The 23,830-nt window shown below is 43.3% G+C and overlaps 1 protein-coding gene across 9 annotated transcripts; it reads right to left on the bottom strand.

The window, feature by feature from the left end:
* Positions 1–431: 431 nt before the first annotated feature.
* Positions 432–22,565, bottom strand: ANKRD42 (ankyrin repeat domain 42). Of its 9 annotated transcripts, none has more exons than XM_068930568.1 (12): positions 22,436–22,565; positions 19,303–19,466; positions 17,662–17,769; positions 17,216–17,335; positions 16,468–16,603; positions 12,728–12,928; positions 11,577–11,702; positions 9,926–10,031; positions 9,044–9,219; positions 8,505–8,631; positions 4,656–4,800; positions 432–1,263 (listed from the first exon to the last, which is right to left on the bottom strand). In XM_068930568.1, the coding sequence occupies exons 1-12, from the start codon at positions 22,482–22,484 to the stop codon at positions 1,168–1,170; spliced, it is 1,554 nt and encodes a 517-aa protein (XP_068786669.1). In that variant the 5' UTR covers positions 22,485–22,565; the 3' UTR covers positions 432–1,167. The 9 variants fall into 9 exon arrangements, with proteins under 9 accessions (XP_068786669.1, XP_068786670.1, XP_068786673.1 ...); XM_068930569.1 differs by having other exon boundaries at positions 22,445–22,556; XM_068930572.1 differs by lacking the exon at positions 4,656–4,800 and having other exon boundaries at positions 22,436–22,562.
* Positions 22,566–23,830: the final 1,265 nt, after the last annotated feature.

Here is a 23,830-nt window from a genome sequence, read left to right as displayed (position 1 = left end):
GTGCTACCAGCAAAGACTTCAGGCTCATGTCTGTTGTAACCGTCACGTATACAAATTCGTCTTGTAGTAAACTCCACCCATTCTGGAAGTTCTCAAAAAGATTCCAGTTGATCGTTTGCACTGTTACTGCATGAGTGAGAATTTAGTACTAGCAGTGATGCAGGAAATCTACTGCAGCTCTTCCCCTTCCCTCCATTTCCCACACACACAGCCTGAAGTGGGTGCTAAAGACTGGATTTTTCCTTTTCAGCTCTTCTTTTTCCTTTAGGTACCTGAGGAGAGGACAGATCAGGATTCAAGCATTATCAAGTTAACTTTTATTAAGTTCTTGTATTATTGAGCTGACTTTTATTATTGAAATCAGAATTGTCACAGTATTATGCATGATGAAGGATCCAATAGGAAAAAGGAATTTCACAATAGCATACAGATGGGAGAAAAATATTTATTATATGTAAAATCATGAAAAGTTTTTTGGGCATGGAGGTCAGGCTTGCCACTTTTAACTGTAATGTGCCCCATAACCTAGTGAAATCTTCACCCCTGAGTTAGACTCGGAGGCCCAGCAGTACGGTTCATGTGGTATGTTGTGAAGGAGTACCTGCAATCTGTATCTGATTTACTTTAGGAAGTAAGGTGCTGTTTTTTAAAACAGTAATACAGAATAGCCTAGCAGATGGGGATACTTTTTTCCAGGCCCAGTAGGGCCTATGACATCTCTGCAGTTAGGTCTTAAAATGCTGTTTATAATTTGCAAAGCAGTTGCTAAACAGCTACTGGGATAGGAAGAGAAGTCTTACAGTTTAAAAAAAAAAAAGCTGCTTCTGTGATTTAAAAGTATTTTCTAGCCCGGAGAACTAGGAAAATAGTTCACTGAAATTCGAAGATATGAAAACCACAACTCATCTGCAGAACTGGAGCTATCCAGACAGTTTGCACCATCTTGAATAGTGCTGCTCTGCTTTCTAGCAGTTACATAACAGCTTTTCTGCCTCTAGTGACTTATGTTCAGAAAGGCTTGAGAGATGATTAGAAGATGAACCTGGTCCAGCTGTTGTGGAGTAAGACAAGACATACAGCCTGGCTCGGCTGTTTTGGACAGACAGTTGCATTCCTACATCAACATCTTTCTCTAAGCCTGCCTGCCCTTCTTACAAGGTTCATTCATCAGCATCGTTTCACAAACACCCCTCCAGGGCTGCAGGATGGCTTCTTCTTTATTTTCTTTTTCTCTTTGCAAGAATCAGATGTTGCCTCAACTTCCTGAAACAAAGAACACCACGATTAAACTACAATTATTTAAACACGCTACCTAATAAGATAGGATTTTGAACAACTTTTGAATAACCAGAGAGTATTATGTTCAAAACAAATGCACTAACAGCCCAGACCGTGTTTTATGTTAACAAAATCAGTTACTGAGCCTGCGGTTTGTCAAACAGGACAGTCAAAGGCATGTTCTTGACATGCTCTTTTTCCCCGTGTTGGTAATCTCCTTGCCTGTGACTGAACCCAGCCTGAGCCAAGAGCCTAATGACTTTCTGAGCTATTTCTATACCTATGTTCAATTTCCTGCCCCTGCTGTTTATAGGGGACGTTAAGAGTGCAGTGAAAGGAACTTGTATTTCTTGTGAACTTTCACACTGCGTGGGGCATCTGGCATGAAGCGCTAACACAAACACTTTTTTTCCTCCCAAGAAAGTAGTTAGTAGTGGTTGGACTAATATTCAGAGTGGTAAGGGTGTTTGTTTGATAAAAATCAAAGCCAGAAATAGATGAAGTGTTCAGCTTGATGGTACACTCAGGCTTAGTGCTGTTGCACTGGCCCTGCTCTACTAGAGTTTGTCTCAGCTGTTGTATACTAGAATAATATTGGAGCCAGACTGACGCTGAGAGCAGAGTTTGGTCCCCTCTACACAGCATGACAGTCACAGTAGGGTAAAATTTTGGAGACCCCTTGTTTGCAGCAGTTATTCAAAGCAGAAGTTTTTGAAAACAAATTTGCCTCAGCAGAAGTTCTCTCCAATCTCAGTTACTGCTAGCAAACTAAGTAATTACAAACACTGTTCTACCCTGGAAATGGGGTGCTATATGTCAAAGTGGTCTCAGATGGCCAGGTAAGTAGAACGGGTAATGTTTCAAGGTGGGCTGTGGACACAGAAAGTGGCTTTTCTTCTGAAGAGGGAGGCACCTGGCCAGCTGGAGGGTCTCCTCAGTGAAGAAAAGTTCAGTGGGAAGCAAACAGCTGTAGAGCACTACAGTGTTGGGGGCGGAGGGTGACAATCCTGCAAGGGAAGGCAGGAAGAGGAGGAAGAAAGTGAGGAAGGGGATGAAGGGAGATGGAACGAGCTGTGCAACATTATGCTACAGCACATGGCGTTCCTGCCTAGAGATAGGTATAAGAAAAAAGTGCAGTAATGCCATGGTTGCTCTGTGGCTCAGCCCCCCCCCCCCCCCCCCCGGCCCCCAAAGCCAAAGGCAGCATCTTTAAAAAAAAAAAACAAAAAACTCCTTGATAATGTGTCTTATGAATGTCTCAGGATCTTTTAAATCCATTTGAACCTTAGCAGATGATAAGTAGGACATGGTGGAAAAATGCTATCTGCAAAAGTACCATTCATCCCCAGCTGAGGGACCTGGTACAGCCAAGAGGCCCCACAGACCATGTGTAACAACTCAAGTGAAGAGAAAGGCAAAAGTGCAAACTAGGGATGTTGGAGCTGCTGCTGGAAAGAGCTAGGGGGCACGGACAAAGACTTTGGTTGCTGCTATGAATCCAGCACCCTGCACTACGGTGTGATGGAGGGACCGTGCAGGCCTTGCTGCTTTAAGTTGCAGCTATTGAATGGCGTCTAGGTGCGGTGCACATGCAGCCATGTCATGTTACCCTGTGACCAGAAGATGGCAGCAGAAGGACTAAAATGCTTGTGACAGAAATTCCTTTTTTCCAAGGACCTGCAGCACAACACAGTCCACAGCACAGCTCCTGCTCCCAGCTGCCTAGCGGTGGGATCACCTCTGCTCTCAAGGGGCCTGAAATGCCCTGGCCATTTCAATAGCCAAATCCATGTGTAGCTTAAGCGGCAACAAAATAGGGTTTTTTAAATGCTCACTTCCCACTCCGAACATCCACCAAGCATTCTTCCCCATCACGCTTGGAAAACAGAAGGGACCATTATCTAGTGGGGAAGCTCTCCAAGCGCTTGAACCTCATCCCAACCTGGCTGAAGAAGGTGGTAATGTTACTCCTTTTATCCAGCAACCCTATTTCTGCTCCAAGGAATACACAATTGTTTCATGTGAAGCTCAGGCCAGATTTCCACCTTCCTGCATGACTTCCCTTTTAATAAGCCTATAAAGTTGTTTTCTCTCATTCTCTACCTCTGGCCCAATGAATAATTAATTATAGCAATCACAGCGCATGGCTGAGAGTCATGAATGAACATGGCTTTGTCTCAGGAAAGCTGGCATCATGCTGGTTACGACATCCCTGGGATGTGGCTTCTGGGCCCTTCTAGGCAAAGGAAGAATTTAAATCCAAGTCTCCCACACTGTCAGTGGCTAGTGTCCTCACCTGACTTTTATATCAGTTAAAACAGGGCCCTACAAACAGTTCTATCAATCAGCACAATGGTGAGGGCAGTTAAGTGAAGCTCTAAGAGCAGCAATGAACAGCCTATCTTAGGCTGAGCCTAAGACAGGGCCATGAGTCTTTTACACTGGCTGTATCTTTGAAAGAAACAGCAGTGTAACTAACTGCACACCAACTCCCACCAGCCACGGGACGAGGAACTTAGGTGCCTCACTCAAGGCTGTGGATTGACTGGATGGCAGAGCTGAAAAATGAGGTGTTGACTGTCACATCATTTTGTGGAAGTTATGTGGCAGGGCATGATCTGAAGGCAGGCCTCCTATCCTCAAAGGCAGCATGTGAACTTTTAAATTATCATCACTTTTGGTATTAAAAATAAAAAAAGTTGTAATTTTTCTGTCTTCTCCTGCTAAGCCAATGTATAGTTTAGAGCTGCATCTTGTTTGCCATCACTGGGCTTGATAATTAAGACAACAGCAGATGGCATCCAAAATCAGTCCACTGAAATCAGCCACTACACACAGCAATATAGTACTATATTACAGTGCTCCACCAATTCACTTCATTCTGGTGTGAAAAGGAAGAAAATAAACCAATGTTGAAGGAGAGTTCTGAAGCAAAGGAAATACTCTGCAACACTGCTGCAAATGCTACAGACCATGCCAGTCTGGGGGACGAGGGGTTGACATTTTTCCTGAAGCACCCAGTACAGCGGGACTCAGGTACCAGCCAAGGGGAACAGCTAGTCACTGCAGATGCAGCACGGTACTCAGCACTCAGTCCACTCCCTTTTGTTAATACAAACATAAATAAGATGGACACATTTCTGTCAGGAAACAGAGAGAAAGTGATATCCTTTCATAGCAGAGGCACTGTCAGGATGCAACGAAGGCTGCTCCTCGCTTCCCAAGCTGTCCCAGGCTAAAGGCTGCTAACACATCTACTCCAATTATACCTCCTAGCACCGTGCCCAGCAATCTCAGTGTGGCCAAAACGCACAAGCAATGGCAGCTAGGCTCTGTCCCATGCACTAGCTAGCAAGCCAACTTTTTGTAGCACTCACCGGCGGGACAGCAGCGGGCATGTGAGTTTTCTCCAGGCTCTTTCTGAGGTGGCCTATCTCAGCACGGTAGTCATCCAGCTGGCTCTCCAGCTTCTCCCGCCTGACTCGCTCATATTCTAGCTGGGCCTCAAGCTCCTTCACAGCCCTGCCAAAAGCAAAGCAGACAAGCAAAGCCTCATGAAGCGCACCCAACCCTGTCCTGGCTACTCCATGCAATTCTGTGCCTCTGCTAAGGAACAGATCAGTCACAGCAGAAAACAGTGCAGTACTCGCATCAAATGCCAGCACACAGGTGGGGAGGAAAGGCCTCTTCCCACCTCCACTGCCTATCTTCCTTTTTTATTCAGGCTGACTTTTTAACAGGCCTCTGTGAGAAGACCACAGGAGAGAAATGGTCTCTCCATCACTAAGTGCAAAATGACAACAGAAATTCAAGGGAGCACTGAACCCTCTATCAAAGCATCCCAGGGATGACAGCATGGGAATCCTGTTCAGTCCTTCAACTGGATGGAGGTGCTCCTTGCTTCGCTCCAAGCCAAATGTATGTGTACAGTGACCTTTATTCAGCTACAGTGTGCTCCTGGCCAAATACCCTTTGTAAGAGCCTCAGCATCAGCTGTTTTTTCCTTCTTAGCTGTGAGCAGTACTCAGCACATTGAACCACGAGATGGAGACATCTTCCCACACACTGAGCGAGCTACTGGAGTCTTCAGTAGTCTGTGACCCAGGTTCTACCCCAGCTGCAGAAGAGGGAGAAGTGCCTAAGAAGCCAAAAGCTTAGCATGAAACAGAGAAATATCATAAAACTGGGATTCTGGAGGAGCCAGGGGCAGCTTTTTCACTTAAGATTGGTTTGTCTACATCCTTCCTAAATCCTGAAGTGATGGGCTTAACCACAGAGGAGGAATGCTCAAATGATAGCTTGCATAACATTTTCTGCATGGAAGCTGCAGCACTGTCTGACATATGGTTGCACAGGTTATCATCAGTCACACTCACAGTGACTACTAAATGAACTGAGATTCCTGGAACTAATCGGCAGAGACATAATTCAGATATATTCTTATTACAGTAAACAAATGACCTCAGAAACTGAGTCATCTGGAGTTGAGCTGGCTCTCCTCTGTACCAAGATGAATTAGCATGGCTACAAATTTGGGAGCCTGGTAAAAGGAAAACAGAGATGTCTGTCCTACGGATTCAAACAGCTTAGCAGAAAAGCTAGAGGGTGCCTCAGCCAGAGGTACCACATTTCCTGGACTGAATATGCCTGACTCTCACAGCCCAAAGCTACCAGGTTGCATCAGCCTTACTGACATTGTGAGAATGGACTGTGCTTATGCAGGGAAATCAGTGCTTGGGGGCATGCTGACTCACGCACATTTGAGATTAATAAGACACATCTCCAAACTTACGTGGCACGCATAAGGTGGGCATTTTTCCCTGCAAGACAGCCTGGTCAAAGCACTGGGCAACGGTTCCCACCAGGTCTCTTGCAGCCAGAAAACCTGCACTAAAGCAGAAATCTTCAAAAGCTGCTAACGTTCCTAAGCGACAACTCCTGCTTTGCATCTAGTAAGAGCTATTGTCATTAAGTATCTATTAATAATGAAGGTTTTCTGGCATATGATAAAAATATATTAGGGTTTATCCACAGGTGTCTGTAGGTACCCTGAAAAGCAGTATTCCAGTTTCAAAATGCCAGTGTGGAACTAGGGATGCTTTTTGGCATGGGTAGATGAGACAGAACCTTCAGAAACCCTCACTATTGTACTTTCTGGTTTAGTCCCACATGCCACAGGAAACAAAATCACTTTAAGAGCCTCAGCAGCGTTTCCTAAGAGGCATGTCTAACTTTTGAGTAGCTGCTATATCCAGAATGACCTCTGATTTCTGCCATTAGACAGCAGTGACTTTTCCATCACTGCAAACAGGTCACTCTCAACTTCCAACATAGCCATCACCATCTGAGCTGGTTGCCCTACTCCCTTACAAAGAGAAGAGACGCTGCTAGAAATGATTAATCTCATCCTAAAGTATATTTCTGATTACATTCTGAAAGTGCCTACATTTCTCTGAGGACTCTAAAAAGGAACTTGGGGTGACTAACTCAGATGCAGGTTTCCACACTGCCAACATCTAAAGGTAAGGAAGATGGGCCTCTAGCCTAGGCTGGAGTCGAAGCATGCTCTGGAGCCAAAATAAATCCTGACCTCAATGCCTTAGCTCATATAATGTTATAAAACAAACTATCTGTTCAGTCTTGTGACTCCTATAACCTGCTCCAGACCTACACAGATTCCTAACTCTGCTGTCTTCCTTACAGCACACAAGCCTTTGTAATGCACAGTCTCCATGCATGTCCAAATAACGGCATTGGTTTGGGGATGCCCAAATGCAAAATGGATATAATTATCTATAGAGACTGGCAGTGTGTAGCCAAATCTTTAAGAAGTAGCGGTGGAGAAAGAATCATCCAAAAGACAGCCCTATATCATTTAAGTATCCGACAGGAGGGCATTTCTCTGAAACTTAGATAGCCTGCCCATCTGGTCACCTGACCCATCTAACAGAATCCTTTCATTTAACAGAGGTCCTGAGAATTAGACAGATATTATGAAAAGTGCTCCACATACAAGGGCAGGTTTGCTGAGGTTTTTTTTTTTTTTTGTAGTATGGATATGCTCTAATACATTCTTGAGCACAGAAATACATTGCCCTTGACACAGAAATGTGGTAGGTCATTGAATAATTTCCCCTTTATGCGCACTGCCATCCAAGTCTTGCTAAGACTAAGGCTTTTTTTTTCAGATTTCGTACTGTGCGTGCATGTATTCTGCATTCACAATGCAATGAAAGTAGCCAGGATGTATCAAATCTACTGCACATATGCAGTAGGAAAACCTGAAGGTAGAGCAGATAATCCTACATAAGCACAAAAAGTGTGGACCCATCAAGCATAGTGCACAGAATCACACAGAATGGCCAAGGTCAGAAGGGACCTCTGGAGATCATCTAGTCCAACTCCCCTGCTGAAGCAGGGTCACCTAGAGCACATTGCCCAGGATTGTGTCCAGAATATCTCCAGCAAAGGAGACTCCACAACCTCTCTGGGCAACCTGGTCCAGTGCTCTGTCACCCTCACAGGAAAGAAGTCTTTCCTCATGTTCAGACAGAACTTTCTGTGGTTCAGTTTGTGCCCGTTGCCTCTCGTCCTGTCGCTGGGTGCCACTGAGAAGAGTTTGACCCCATCCTCCTGACACCCGCCCTTCAGATACTTGTAGGCATTGATGAGATCCCCTCGCAGTCTTCTCCAGGCTCAACAGGCCCAGCTCTCTCAGCCTTTCTTCAGAGGAGAGATGCTCCAGTCCCCTCATCAACCTGGTAGCCCTCTGCTGGACTCTCTCCAGGAGCGCTATGTCTCTCTTGTACTGGGGAGCCCAGAATTGGACACAGGACTCCAGATGTGGCCTCACCGGGGCTGAGTAGAGGAGGAAGAGGATCACCTCCCTCGACCTGCTGGCAACACTCTGCCTCACGCACCCCAGGAGACCATTGGCCTTCTTGGCCACAAGGGCACACTGCTGGCTCATGTTTAACTTGTTGTCCACCAGCTGGGCTGCTGGAATGGCAGCCCAGCCCTCTGGGCTATCAGCCACTCCTGTGTTATGGGGCTGATCCTGGTAGTGGAAGTCTAGAAATGGCCAGACAAATGGCTGAAGTCCTTTTCTTTTTGGCCTGACTAAAGTTGCTAAGTGAAAAAGAGGGAATGACCAAAGCAGTCTGAGCATAAGTTAGCCTTGGTTAAGCATTACAGAATTAAATATTACCAGGACAAGTTAACCTTACTTCTCAATTTTCCTTTCTTCTTTTTTCATCTTCCTTTCCTCCTCAGTTATTCCTCCCAGGTGTCTGTAGTTGCTGTAGGCAATTTCTAGAAGTTGCCGAAGTTCCTGAATCTTGTGATAGGCCCTTACTGCAAGACAGAGTTCTCCAGGTAGGTAACGTGCCACAGAGTGAAGACATCCATGCTGGAATCTAATAGTCTGGAAAACAGCCTCACAAACAGACAATAGCAATCACACTGCTCAGCAGATACAGAGCTACACCTGACACCCACGCAGCAGACAGCTCTCAAACACAAAACATGCAATCTAATGGGGCTCCATCAATGCAGATTAGAAGTTTAACAATTATGTTCTGATCATCCTATGCTATGCTTTCTAATTTTCCACAACATGTTTGAATGCTCTGTGGTACAGAGATCCTGTCAACTAACTTGTCTTATGACAAAGTCGTCTACAGCAGTTGGCAGAAACTGCAACTAGGAATGTAATATCTTGAGACTACCTTTTTCCAAATAAAGGGTGATGAAAGACAATGCTTACTGCGTGCATTCCTTTTCTCTGCTTTATCCAGGGTTAAATCTTCCTTGCTATCTGTACTCCCTTCCACACCATGCCTTTCAAAAAACTTCATGTTGCTTGCATCTAGCTCTTCGTCATCAGAGTTACTGTCTCCACTTCTTTGTGTCAGAAGTTCCACAGCTGCCAGCTGGGCAAATCTGCACAGAGAACAGTTAATCTACACTGAAATATTCCTGTCACATGGAAAAATGTATCCAAGCTCCATAATGGGATAGAAAGTCTCTGAAACACTTCATGTTCCCATTTATCTCAACCAGATGGGGTTTCAGGATTAAAGGAAGCACTGGTGCACAAACTAGGAGCAGCTAAACTGCTTTTTGTAGTATTTTGATCGTGATTTCAGCCTCAGCAAAATCTTAGGACAATGACTTCCACAACAAAGATATTTTTTCCTTTACAGGGATTTTTAATTGAATCTCATGAGCAATTGCATTATTTTTATTAATAAATAGGAAAAACAGAAGGCCTTATCCAGTTCTCACTTACTTTGTATATGTACTTTATATACAAATACTATGTACATATACTATGTATATTTGTACTTTACATATGAATGGAGCATATTGGCTCCTAATTTTCCTTTTCCAAAACAATTCATTTTCATCTTTTACGTCTGACCTTACTCAAAAAAGTTAAAATTAAATTAAGTTAAAATTAAAACCTTTTACAGCTACAGTACAGCTTTGTTTATCATAATTCCATTCAGAGCTGGAATTTACAGGCCTAATCCGTTCTTGCTCCATCAATGAAAATCAAGAGTAATTTCAACAAAGCTGACCTAATGATATTGATATATAACTAGTAAGCAAATAAATGATATAGTTACAGGATAGGCACTGCTACCTCTTGGCTACATCTTTTGGAGTCTCTCCAGCTTCATTCGTAATGTCACAGTCAGCTCCCATCTCAATCAACCACTGTAAGCAATGGATATGCCCTTGTCCAGCGGCTGACGGAAAAAAATGTGCACACAAGTCAGATGTATATGGTTGATGTGTTTCTAACCCAAGACGTCCCTGTCTTGGCATGGTTTGACATCCCAGCGTTTGGGTTCACTAACACCCTAAGGGGGAGATACTACTTCAAGAGGAGCCCAATGATCAAGTCATACAGGCACATGCGGCGTTGAAGATCATGCAATGTAGCTTTGTGCCTCCTTGTAGCTCCAGAAATTTATCAGCAACTCTTCCCAGGCACAAGTCAAACTAAACTTGCCCAGGCTAGTGCACTGAGTGTGAGACACACAAATAACTGCTGCCTCACAATCTCTTGCAATAAGGCCTGTGTGTCGTATATTTGCAGCACAGCACCGTCACCTGCTCCCAGCTCTGGGCTCCCACACACCAGACAGCTGATTGATTGTCAGATCTGTGACATGGATTGCTGCCTCATGGAGCAGAAGAAAAGCCAGAGCTTTGTGCCGGTACATTGTTTCTTGGGCCACACACTCGAGGTAAGACTGATCAGCTACAGCCTAACACAACAGCTTTCCCTGATCATACGATCTGGCATGGCTACTCCCTCTACAACATGGTCCCAGGAATTATGTTTCACATACGGGAGGATGGTACTTGGCATGCTGGCTGATACCTGCAAGCCTTTTTTCTCAAGGAAGAATAAATTTGTCTCTGACAGCATCCCCTTTGGATGTGTGTCATATCTGCTTTCTTACTGAGACAAGGAAGTACAACAATAATGGATTACAATATTTCCCCATAACATTATATTGTATGTAAAGATTGGGGATGAAACAATTATAGGGTAAGAACACCTAAGAAAAGAAGGTGAGAAAGAATGCAGGAAACACTTTTAAAATCCCTACCTAGCAATTCTTGTAATGAGAACTTTAATTATGTTTTGAAAAATTCTACTATTTATACCTAGTCAAAAAGAGGTGTGGGGAGGCTGGAGAGAAACTGTGTTAAAGACATATTACAAGAATATCTCCCTCTTTCTTTCATCTTCCATTTCTTCTTTCAGACATTACAAAAGAAACTCAAAACACAGGAGGATCATTTTTTTCTAATGCTAGCACTTCACTGCAAATCAATGTGTTAGATACCAGGTGCTTACCTTCCTCCACAGCATACTATCAAATGATTTTGCTGTGGTTTTTAGAACACATCTCCATAGTACCAAGACATTCAGTACATAAAGGCCTAGGCCTCAATACACACCATCATACCTAGACAGTCAATGTTTCTACAAGTCACATCTCATCTGATAAAAAAAAAAAAAATTTAGTTTTCAGTTTAGATATTATTTTCTTTTTAATATAAACTTTTCTTCCTTGACTTCAACTCATTTAGTTTGTTTTTAAAGTAAATGACACCTACGCACACATGCATCACAAAGTATGTGTTGCCCTTTGAAGCCCTCAGGAAATGAGATGCTGCTTTTCATGAAATGTATCTGATAAGCAGCCACTCGAAAAGTAAGCAAACAAGTCAGCAACAAACAGTAACGAGCTGAAACACAGATCGTAATTACTGACCTTTGTGCATGAGAGTGGATCCTGTATCATCCCGCTCATTCATATTGATTATTCCACTTTTCACTAATCTTCTAAGTGTTATTAGGTCCCCTCTGAAAGCAGCACCATGGGCTGGGAAAGCTAAACCTAAAAATGAAATGTACATGTTTCCAAGCAGATGCCCACAATTCCAATAAGCATGCTCATATTTGTCTTTCACATCTTGCCTCTCTCAGTATATATTAACTTACGCACAGAAATTTCAGAGCTGTAGTTAGCAAGGCTAACGCATCCTTCATCAGTTAAAATGCAGCCGCATAAGTAGCACTGTTCTTCAGTCTTGACTAAACATGTCTTGGTTATGGCTACAGGCATCTTACACAGTTAAGAGATTAATTTCATAAATCTGGAATAACAAATACGCCTTTGTTTTTAAGGTTGCTTGTTCTACTATTGCTGGTAACTGGAGTCATCCGCCTGTTTGGAATTCTATAGTCTTACCAAATATATAAACCACTTTGCTCCTTGTTTAAAACACTAGCCACATAGACAAATTGATTTTTCTAATTATTTTCAGAGAGAGAGGGGGCACTGACATATATATGCATAGATATAATGATAAAAGAATAACAGATAAGAAAAGTAAGTGCCTGAAAAAAGTCAAGAGGTGAAAGGGGCAATTCTCATACCTTGCTCTGTTGAATGTTCTCCTTACAAACCTTGCCACCCTTGACTCTTTCAGCTGTTCTGACTGCAATAGCATTACTGCTTAGCAAGTAATTCTAATTGCAGTGGGGTGTTTCTAGAGTAAGTTGCTACTCAACGCAAGCAAAGGATTCTGAGCAGGCAACTCCGAGCACTCGTGAAAATATTACAGAGTTTTGCAGGATCCCTAGTGTAGTCTAAGAAGAACATAGATTAACTTGGCATTCATAGTGTAAAATAGAGTGACAAGTTTTATTTTGGCTAGGAGTAAATCTAACACATTTTTATAAAATCACACTGGGTCATCCCAGTCTAGCTATCACTAAGTGTGATAAGTATTGAAAGCGACAGCTGTTGCTTACATTGCTTATGTAAAGGTTATATTTCTGTTCATACAAGTTTCCAGAATCCAAATAGTTTTGCAGCATTACACTGCCTATTTTTAAAGTATCTTAATCCATACTCACCTTCCTGGGTCTCTGGATGCTTCTCCTGTTTTTCCACATCATCAATATATTGCAGAACATTGTCTTTATAGAACCGTTCAGCTAAGTCCCTTGGAGTCTCTCCATGGTCATTCCTGGCTTTCAGTGCGTACCTGACATTGGTCATTTTACTGACCAAGAACTTAAAGCAATGCAGGTGTCCTTCCATTGCTGCCAGATGAGCTATAGCATGAGGTAAAACACACTACGTTAGAATAGAGCACCGCTGACCACCAGGAAAGCACTGCTGTCACTACTGATCAGATCTAGCTCCTCTGTCAGTGCTTGACACATTCAGCATTTCACAAGAAGTAGGAATAGCCTCAGTTGGATAAGGGATGCTCAGGACAGATCCAGAAAAGAGTTTGGCTCTTGGGAAGGAGACAAAAGAAAACCTCCTCCTTGGTAAAGAAGGTAAAAGAAAATTGCCAAGGAGAGGGTCTCTAAAGAAGATTCGCTGGCAGAGCTGATGCAGGAGACAGTATGACACAGCCAAGAGGCCTTTGACCACTAGCTAGCAGAGTGCACTGCTGGAGTCTCATCTTTTCAATGAACACAAATCTGACTCCTCAGCAGCTGTGTTCTTCTGACTTCCCTGTCCTAAGTCGAGTCTCACTGTAGAGAAAGCAGCAAGGGGTCTACTTGATAAGGAGTTAGGGGGGTTCTGCTTTATTCCCACCTCGATCGTGCCACCACAAACAAGTTGAATCACACCTCTGCAGCTCAGATACCCCTCCTATAAAATTAGGACAATGGCATTCACTTTGTTGAGCAAAGTATTTGGAGGTAACTCCCATGACAGAGGCTATACACAGTACATCTATCACATTTATCTCCCAAATTGTTGTAGACAGTTGCTACGCGCAGGAGCTGCTCTGCCTCACTACCGAAGTGACTGCTTCCCTGTAGAGGTCAAGTGTTTTCTCCCCTGTGTTTTAGGCTAAACTGAGGTTTAGTTATTTAATACCAGTAAAGTGCTGGGCCTATAACAAAGTAAGAGGTACAAAACACTTACTCGTCATTTTGTAATGCGTAGTATTCTCTAGTCCCATTAAGGGGAAGAAGTTGCCAAAACTGCTTATTAATTATGTAATGTCACTCTATGAAAATGCTCTGTGTAATTTGGCTGATGTACTACAGGCAAAAGGATTGCTTTGTCTCCAGTTAAGAATCTCATTGTCATTATAGTAGCTAAACAATGCCCCCAGAGAAGCAGCGCTAAGAAATGACACCTAAGTTAAATTTTGGCACATACAAGCTCTCTGTTGCAAACCAGCCACAGCTCCCCACACTGTGATTGCTCTTAAAGGCTACAGATACTGGTTTTATGGCAAGATAAAAATATTTAGGTAGAGATAATCGCTAACACGTAAAGCAGCAAAATGTGAGCTTTGTTGAAATTGGGGTAGCTTTTCCTATTGCTTTTAATTTTACTCAGTGAGTTACAGTTACTCCAAGAAAACTGAAAAGAAGTGGTATCTTCTTAAAGCTAAATGTCGATTACTACAGTCAGCTGGTGCAAAACTGACTCAGTCTTAGAAATCTATTTTCAGATATCCAAAAATCTCAACAACAGCATTTAACCTTCTGGGATTAAACTTTTTAACTAGCTGTCTGTGCAGAACAGCAGTCAGAAAAGCTCAAAATTTTCTGTATAGATGGCAAGAGGAAAATAAATTAAAGAGTTGTATGCAGTCCATGTCTTTTAGCAGAGTTTCAACAGGATGCTGTGGAAGCCACATAAAGGAACTTCATATAGCTGCTTTTTAATCTGTGTGTCTCTTAGTAGCTAGTGTCCAACATGTAACTGTGCCATATGATCAACAGGCATGCTGAGCATTTGCAGCTGAGCCAAAAGTGAAAGGGTACTGCAATGTGAACATAAAAGATGCTGCTCAGTGCTAAGAACTTTGAAAAACTTTGTCTTAGTGTTTTAGGCATCACAAAATTGGCAGTGAGTAGTTGGTATCCCAAGCTTTCTGTGTTTCACCTCATCATTTATAAAATCAGGCTAAAACTATTTGTTCTTCTCAATAGTGAGTAAAAAATAGTGTTTGTGAAAAATTCAGGTGTTGCATCACGATCAATTTAGTATTGTCTTTAGAATAGGCTTAATTAGTGATCAGCAAACGATGCACGGATAGGAACAAAAACTAAACATAGAGAGAAAACAAAAGACTGCGAGGGTGAAAAATGTAGAGAACATAGAGAGCAAACCAAATGTTGAATAGCTCATTAATGAGCACAGCCCGTTCTCAGCCTGCATGAGTCACAGTTCTTTGAAAAAATTAGCATGCTAGAGGTAATTAAAGTGTCTACCACAATACACAAATGGAAAAGGTCCAGTCAGTCTTAAGTCTTACTTTTTTTTAGTTTTAGGTGCACGGCACTGCAATCTCAGCAAGTTTCTTTTAGTACACTCTCAGGTAAAATTATGGCACTTGCCAACTAATCTTGAAGTTCAGTTATGTAGAGATGATATAATTCTACTTCGCTGTTTTAGAAACTGTGGAAAATAGTTTGATCTATATAGCACATCACTTATATTAATCTTTCATTAGCAGTATTCCAAAGCAGTTTCTTTCCTTTGGATGATAATACGGTCAAATGAAAATGAACAAAGGCTGGAGCTTCAGCTTCTGCAGACGTCAAAAAAATAACAAAAACAATTTCCTACGGACCAGGGTATACAGAGCATTGAACTGGAACTGTGTTGTATTCCCCATCTCTCCATAAAAAAGTCTGATAGAGACTTTTCCCTGACCCCAATAGGGAAGTGTTCCCAAATGCAAATAGAGCTATCTTCTTCACTGTCATGAGAGTACCTAACATCATAATCCTTTACTGCTTGAGCTAATATACCAGATGTCCTACTGGGAGATGTAAGAGACTCACATTCTTTGACGAAAAACAGGTTTGCAAAACAGGGCATAGGTATCAATTTACTAGACAAGTGGTGTTTAACAAAGGGTGGAAGACTTTAGGTGGCACGGTATAAGCAACAGCATTCAACTTAAAGAGGATTGTGAGGCAATGGCAGGGGTAGACAGAGAAACAGTGGCAAAACTATAAAGAGCAAGGAATAAATCCTGCCCATTTTTTGCACTAGATAAAGTGATTGAGCACATGATTATAAAAAGAATACAGATCACAGATAATACGGAAACGTCAATATTTCAGAAATCAAGATGAGATCACAGGTAAATGAGAAGAAGGGTTTTCCCAAATCAGTTAAACAGTTGGATACAAAAACCTGCCCAAGAACAAGCCAGAATTTGATCACACTTGCCTATCCATTAAACCCTGGCAGAAATTTAAAAAGGAGCATATAGCAGCTGAAACTGCTTCCTGCCCTGCCTACCCTTCTCCTCCCATGACCTCCACTGGCACGTGCACTCTGTCACACGAATGGGAGAGGCTGCCCACCTACACAGCGCTCTCAACCAGACTGAGCCTGCTCCGATGTGAGTTATTCTAGTACCCATGAGCTCTGGTCCTTGCTAGTAGCAGCAAGAGGTGAACAGGGCAGCCTGCTCCAACAGATAAGTACTTTGGATTTTTTAAATACACCCATCATTATAAAAATGAAATAACTACGCTGATTGTATGGAATCGACTAGTAAATGCTGCCGGTATGCATTACTTATCATTTGCTAAAATTATCACATAACACAACAATTATAATCCAAAGGCTAAAAAACATGTGATTTATCCTGATGTACCTGGAAGATTTCCATTGTTATCCACATCATCTATACATGCTCCCCATCTAACTAGCAGCTGCAAACACCCCAAGCGACCATGAAAAGCAGCAAAATGAACAGGCTTCCAGTCATTCCTATCTGAAACATTTGCATCCTAGAATGAAAACAGTAGGTTAATTCATTCATTTATGAAACTCAGAAACAAGATATATTTTATGAAAAGGAATCAACTGTTCATTGTGTTCAATTATTTAAATCAAATACAAGAACTTTTTCCAAAGTTCATGCCACGTGCATAGATCCCATTCCAAGATTATTTTTCATAGGTTTTTGATTTTATTTAAATAATACAGGTATAAAGAGTACATTTTGGGGCATATTTCTATCACTATATCTGTCATTATTCCTTAAATATACACCTAGGTTTGGTTGGGATTTTTTTTAAGTTTATGTCTATTTTATTATGGAAGATTAGTACAACTGCAAAAAATCACAATAACCACAGTGCCCAATTTTCATTCAGTGATATCCCTGTGGAATGTTTTTTTTCTCACATTATTGATTCTCCCTAGATTTTTGGAACATTTTCCTAACATGTCTTACAATTAAAAAAAAATGAAATTCAAGTTAAAAATAAATTCCCTCATCCCCCAACAGCATACCAACAATGATGAATCTACAGTCGTAATCTCAGTCTAAGCTTTATCTACAAAAAGACACAAGCCTTTGACTTTGCATTAGGGAACTGCGGGCAAAATTCCCTCACCACTCCACTTCGTAGTATAGTTTGCAAAGTGTAAGACTGCCCATGGGCTGCAGCTAAGTGTGACGGAGTGCACCCACGATCATCTTGAGCTTCTAGGTTTGCTCCATTTATTAACAGAGCCTAAAAGAAACGCAAAGGAAAAGTTCAGTTCACAGGTTGAAAAAGTAAATGTTGACTAGCAGGATGAATTCAGCAGGAGGAATGTGGGGTGACTTCTAGGCATTGTCATTACACAAAATTTACTCTGTCTGTTTGCACAGACAGAGTAAATGAGTGCATTGGTTAACAACAGTGACACGGTTCCAGTTCTAAAGATAGCAAGAGGAGATATTCACAGCTCCATTAGGAGCTGTCTCAGCTGATCTTCATAACGACCTCATGATAGTTCATCCAAGCTTATGGTCTGCCCTACTTGATTTTATTTTAGAGTGAATACTTACACTTACCTGCACGCAAGCATCCTGACCTCGGATAGCTGCAAGATGAGCTGCTGTCCAGCCTCTGACAGTTACTTGTGTTGTATCAGCTCCATGCCAGAGCAACCAGTGAAGACACTGCTCAACCAAAAAACAAAGTATTTTAAATTATTCTTATCATGAGTCTAGGGCACAATTCTAACTACAAATTATCAGTAAATGTTGCATTTCAAAGCATATCAGAATACTTCATTATTGAAATAAGACACCCAAAGCATGCATTAGCCAGATATTTGTGCATCAGGCAGTTAACAGTAAGTTACACAGTTTCAAGGTTTCACCCAGGCGAAGAAAAGCACAAATAACATGTTTAACATGCACGTTTAACATGCACTCTGTGAGAGTATCTATGCGGCATGAGTTGAAAGCGTTGGAGAAAACAGTGCAAACACGCTTTCCTGAATTCCAGTTAAAACTACTCGTGGGAAAAATACAACCAACTACATTTAAAACTTAATTTCATTTATTAGGCTCCTTGGGTGAATAGACTCCTAGCTCTATTCTCATCCTTCCACAGCCTAGCCTTGCTTCATTCACCTTTTTCCAGTAGTTCCTTTTGTTTTTCAGGAAAAGCTTTACGAACTATCCAGAAAAACACAGAGGACGAGTTATACAGTGTATTAGATATTATTATTTATTATGTTGCTTTATGCCAGTGCCCAGCTCCGATTCTTCCTGTTTCCAACGTTAAGAGCTTAGTGGGGGACAAATAGATGACAGATACTCAGTCAAGCCTAATACTTGCAAAGGAGGAGAATCAAATGAAAATTTGCAGAATTTATAGAGTTAAAAAGGGTATGCGAGCTTTCTACTTTTAGGGTTGACAACAGGATGACCAGCATTTTCTTGACAGTTTCTGCATATTCCAACAACAGCATTGCATTTATTATCTCTTGAGTTTAATAAGAACTTCATATTCTTTCCTTTTGGACATGATTTTTTTATACAATTACTCATGGTCTTGTCGCTTCAAGGTTAGATTGCTATAATGATTCTACAAGAAGGTTGTAGCAAGAAGGTGAATGTTGTCCTTAATACAGAAGCTCAGTCATTCTGAAAGTTCCTAACATTTATGTAGCAAATACTTGCTGATTTCTGCATCAGTTTTTTTTTTATTTATGAAAATAAAATATATTAAAACTATTGCTATAGAAAATGAGGCATGGGGCAAAACATTAATAAATTGAATGAATGCATTGTCACGTCACTTCTCACCTGCTCCAGCCCAGCCCAATGCAACCATCATTAGAATACTGTACACATCCCACAGGATTTGTCCTTAAGTGAAGGGTAAAACTTAGCAGGGGCAAAAGACGGTCATGAATCTGGAAGGGAGGCCACACTATACTTGTAGTAAGAAAACTACTGGTTTTTGAAATCTTGCAATGTTGACTACATAAACGGTCTGGGGCTTCAGAAAGGCACAACAAAAACCTAAAAACTGTACTTCTATCCTTGCTGAATATATTTACTAAGAAAGACAGGCAGAGATTATTAATTTAGCTTGGTCAGAGCTAAAAATTTTGTGTCCCATCTCCCTCACTAAAATAAGAAGGAAAACATTAACTTACAAAAACCTTGCTGTGTTTGAACGCTAACAAAATATTTTACCTCCAGACTTCCAGAGTGTGCAGCACAGTGCAAAGGTGTGAATTTGTGGACTAAATCCACCTCGTTAATATTGGCTCCACTTTTTATCATTGACGCAAGCTGTTCTACATCACCGGCTTTCACTGCCTCATGTACACTAGTATAATTTTGCTTCTTCTTGACAGCTGGTGAGGAATAACAAAAGGCCATTAGCCACTTCAGCAACATTTAGGGGATTTGAAATAAGTGATGAATCAAAGAAACATCAGGGTGCCAGCTTCAAAGGAAACAACCAAAAGTGTTTAGAGTAAGCTATGAGAGTTAGAGTGGGACTTGTATCAGCAGGAATCCTTGGTCACTTCTTCTGTCTGTCAGAAACAGCACAACACTCAAAAACCTGAGACAGCCATGTTCCCTCCTACCCCACAAAAAAGGCCCCAAAGAAGCTGTGAATAAGACCCAGAAGAAAGATGACAAGAAGCATGACACAAGCAGGAAGGAGAGCTACTTACTCCATCTACATGTGCAAGATGCTGGAGCAGGTGCACCCTAACACGAGCTGTCTTTCAAAACCTGGAGCATCGCAAACCCTTTCATCGATCATATCTTCAAAGTGCACCACCAGCGAGGTTTCTCAGCTGAGCAAACAAGTGCTCAGCCATCACTTCCCAGGTGCTCCACATGGCCACAGTCCAGTTGCTAAGGCCCTGGCATACCAAGCTGGAGGGCACCTGAGCCCCCACCAAATAAGCCCACTGTGTAATCACTCCTGACTGAGCTACATCAGCTTCAGGACAAGGATGCAAGAATTAAAGCTGCTGTAGAAAAGCAATTCTTCATACAATGTGTTAGTCACCTTGTGTTGCTCTTCTGCTAGAACTATGCTCTGGCACCAGTCACTTTGCTAGTATCCTGATACTCAGCTCCCACTGAAGTCAATAATACTTTCATTGAGTCAGTGGCATAGAATCAAACTCTAAATGTAAAAGCAGTGTGGTCCAAAAAAATCCACCATCAGGTCATGGAATCAAATAGCCTGTATTCTCCTTCAGGCCTTTTCACTGGTAACTAACTATGTGAGTGTAACCAATGGGAGTTAAATCTCTAAACCCTCTTGCGATGTCTTGGCATTTTGCCAAAACTCATAAACAGAAATAAGTGATGGAAGTAGACCAAATGGCTGAGGTGGCTAATTTCAGAGAGCCAAGCACAAGAGTAACCTAAAATGATATAATAGTCACCTTCTAGCATAGTCGCCATTCTGGTAGCAAAACGCACTAACCCTTTCATTAGATCCCATAGTGTAAGGAGAAGCCTGGAAGAGGTGGGGTACAGTTTTACAAGTTAAGCGAGCATGAAAATGTAGGCCTTAAGGTACTATTGCCTCATTTTCTCGCCTGTGAAGAAGGAATGGTAGTACCACTTCAAACTGTTAAGTAATTTGAGAGTAAAGTAATAAAGATTATAAATAAGATGCCATATGAAAGGTTTCCTGACAATATACATAAAAAGCACTAAAAAAATGACTAAAAACAGTCTTCACAGTTTACCTATGACTATTTTCATGTAATTTGTAATCACTGCATGACAGTATTGCTCAGGCACATTCGGGTTTGCCAAGGAGAGGACAAGAGGTCTGAAGACATTTCAATAACGTAGACTAAGCGCAACGCAACCCCCTATGCTGTAACGCACCATAGGATCTTGTCCCACATAGCACTCCAGTTCCGCCAGTTAAGCTGCATCTCTGCCCTGCAAAAAGCAGCTTCAGCTAGGAACTGGGACTCCACTGTGCAAAATACTACGTCAACAAATAACAACAGCATAGAAACACAGAAGAGTTCGGGACGGAATGGTTCAAATAATTTGAATGTCTATTTTATGCTTGGGGATTTTTTTTAAAGAGACAGTCTCACCAGGGCAGTATTTTCCCACCAAAGAGTCACTTGTCATTATGCCAAGTCAGGATCACAATTATATTGTGATTATATCGACATACATCACAGAGAGCTGACTTGCATCCACTACGCAATTACATTTACTTACCCCAGAGAAGGACCTGGCCAGCTACGCTATTTGCCAAAGTACTAATGCGTTTTAAGCAACGTTCTAGTGCAATAAGTTCAAGGTAATGCCTTTTTCTTTTCCTTTTTTTTTTTTTAATTCAGAAGAAATGCAAACGAAAAGGCCAGCAAGTAGAGTGAATTTTGTCTCCTTCCCCCCTCTGGAAGGGAAAAGGACTTTTTAAAAGTGCGCAGAGACTGATGCCAAGCACTGCTGCGCTCCTTCCCAGCCGCCTGCCCTCTCAGACGCTCCGGCTTTGGCCAGAGCCAATACTTTGGCTCCGGCTGCCATAAACTGTCCAGAGGCAGCTCCAGCGGGACTCAAGTTCAGTAAACATTTGTTGCTTGAATTTTGTGCAAAATATGTTGATCCTGAAAGTGAATAACATTTTCCATAATTTTATTGCCAATTTTATTAAAACTTGGCAAATTTGCGTTAAACCCCTTTTAAAAAAAACAAAAAAACAAAAAAACAAAACACATTTTGGTAAGTTTCCGACCAAGAGTTGTTAAACTAAGTGAAGAGCATCACTGAGAATGAGGAAATATAATTTTAAATGTTCATATATTTTCATAATACGCAAAAAAAAAAAAATCGTATGCAGCACTATCTGGGGAGTACTCCAAGGGGACAAGACTGTCAGCCCCCAAAACGCTACGCTTTAGGCCAAAAAACGCCCTAAAGGTGGTGGTGGTGGTTGGGGGGGGGGGGGGGGGACAGCGAGGTAAAAAATTAACCGCGCAGCTCCGGCCACCTAACGGCTCGCAGCGCCTGCCGCGGTGACGCCCTTTATCCCCGCGCGATTTGCAAATATTGAGCAACCTGAGAATTTCCCCGGGGTCCCCAAGTGCCGGAGAAGGAAACTGGGGCAAAATAAACGAGTTTGGGCCGGCGCCGGAGCGGGGGGGGGGGGAGCGGGGCTGCGCGCCATGGCGGGGCGCTTCCCCTCACGGCCGAGGCGGCGGGCGCCCGCCGCGGGGGGAGGGGCGCAATTCCCGCCCGCTGCGGCGATGGCGGTGCTGGGGGCGGCGGGGGGGAGGGGGCAGCAGGCCTGGGGGAAGGAGCGGGGGGAGAAGGAGCGCGGGCGGACCCGTCTCACCGGCCGGGGGGGGAGGCGGTTTGGCGGCGGCGGTTGGCATGGCGGCCCCTGAGGGCGGCGGCGGCAGGGAGCGTGGCCGCCTCGCCGCACCCGCCTCCTCCTCCTGCGCTGCGCGCCGGCCGCCGCCGCGGGGTTGCTATGGCGACAGCGCGCGCTGCCGCCGCGGCTCCGCGTCCGCGGAGGGAAATGGCGCGGAGGCGGCGGGCGGCGGCCGGGCGTCCCCGTCCCGCCGCGGGGGGGGGGGAAGGAGGGCGAGGGGCTCCGGCGGGACGGTTTGTCTGCGTGAGGCTGGATAACGTCGCGCGCGGATGTCTGCGGCCGGCGAGGGGGAGGTCAGCGGGGAGAGGAGGGCGGGGGGGGGGGCTCCGTGTTCCCCCGCGCTGCTGGGGCGGCTCTCCCCTTGTCTCAGCCCTGGGTTAGCTTCTCAGGGAGGGATCGTCACAAATCCGTATCTATTTTAGTCTCTAAAACCATCAGCAATGTGTCGGCCGAGGAGGAATTTCCCTGCTCGTGCTCTGACGGTTCAGTCGAGAGCTGTGCGTTTTTAACTGTTTCTGCGCTGAGGAAGGCGGTCTTCAGGTACAAGGTGGGAAACGCGGCCGCTTCCCAGCCCCCTTAGCCAAAACGTTGCCTACGGTGAAAAGCCGGGATGCCTCTGTGGCCTCTCCTCTATGTCTCCAAGGAGAGCTGTCCCCCAAGCCGGGGTGACAGCCGGAGTCTAGGTTGGCCCGCCGCTCGGATGGGGGTCACAGGCGCTGGCGGGTTTGGTGCTGGAGCTGCAGACGGGGCCCTGCTGCCCTTGCTTATCGTGTCCGAGGTGCTCCACCGTTCACGCTCGGCTGAACCAGGAACTAGAGGACCGCAAGCGTATCCTTCAAAGCCCCAAACCGGGCTTCAAAAACTTTGGAGAACGGGGCACAACTGAGAAAGCACAGATTGGTGTCCGGAGGTCCCTAAAAATAACTCTCAAGGATTATACAAGGGGGAGAGAATAAAAGAAATCATGAACGTAAAAAAGACTGAGGGCTAAAAAGCAGAATTTGAGGTAATGAACATAACACAGAGACTCCTACAGATGAGACAAACTAAGGGTGGTGGGACATGCCTGACCTATGCATCCATGTGGCCTGATTCCTCCCCATGGATATTTCCAAGGAAAAAAAGTCTTTGGCATTAAGTCCCTATGACACAGTCTCCTAAAGCTAGGTTGGATGTGAAGAGTTCTGCTTAGAGAAAATAGACATCTTTCTAACAACAGCGGATTTAACCCATGAATCCTTAGTCCCATATAATCAGGTACCTATAAGTAAATTAATACTACTGATGAGAAGGAAGCTACCCATAAATAATCGGTTTGAAGACTGAGGAACGTGAAGCCACTGAGTT

The sequence above is a fragment of the Struthio camelus genome, chromosome 1 (genome assembly GCF_040807025.1).
Source record: "Struthio camelus isolate bStrCam1 chromosome 1, bStrCam1.hap1, whole genome shotgun sequence".
Taxonomy (NCBI): domain Eukaryota; kingdom Metazoa; phylum Chordata; class Aves; order Struthioniformes; family Struthionidae; genus Struthio; species Struthio camelus.
Note: the sequence above shows the minus strand (reverse complement) of the source record. Positions and strands in the feature narration are given on the sequence as shown.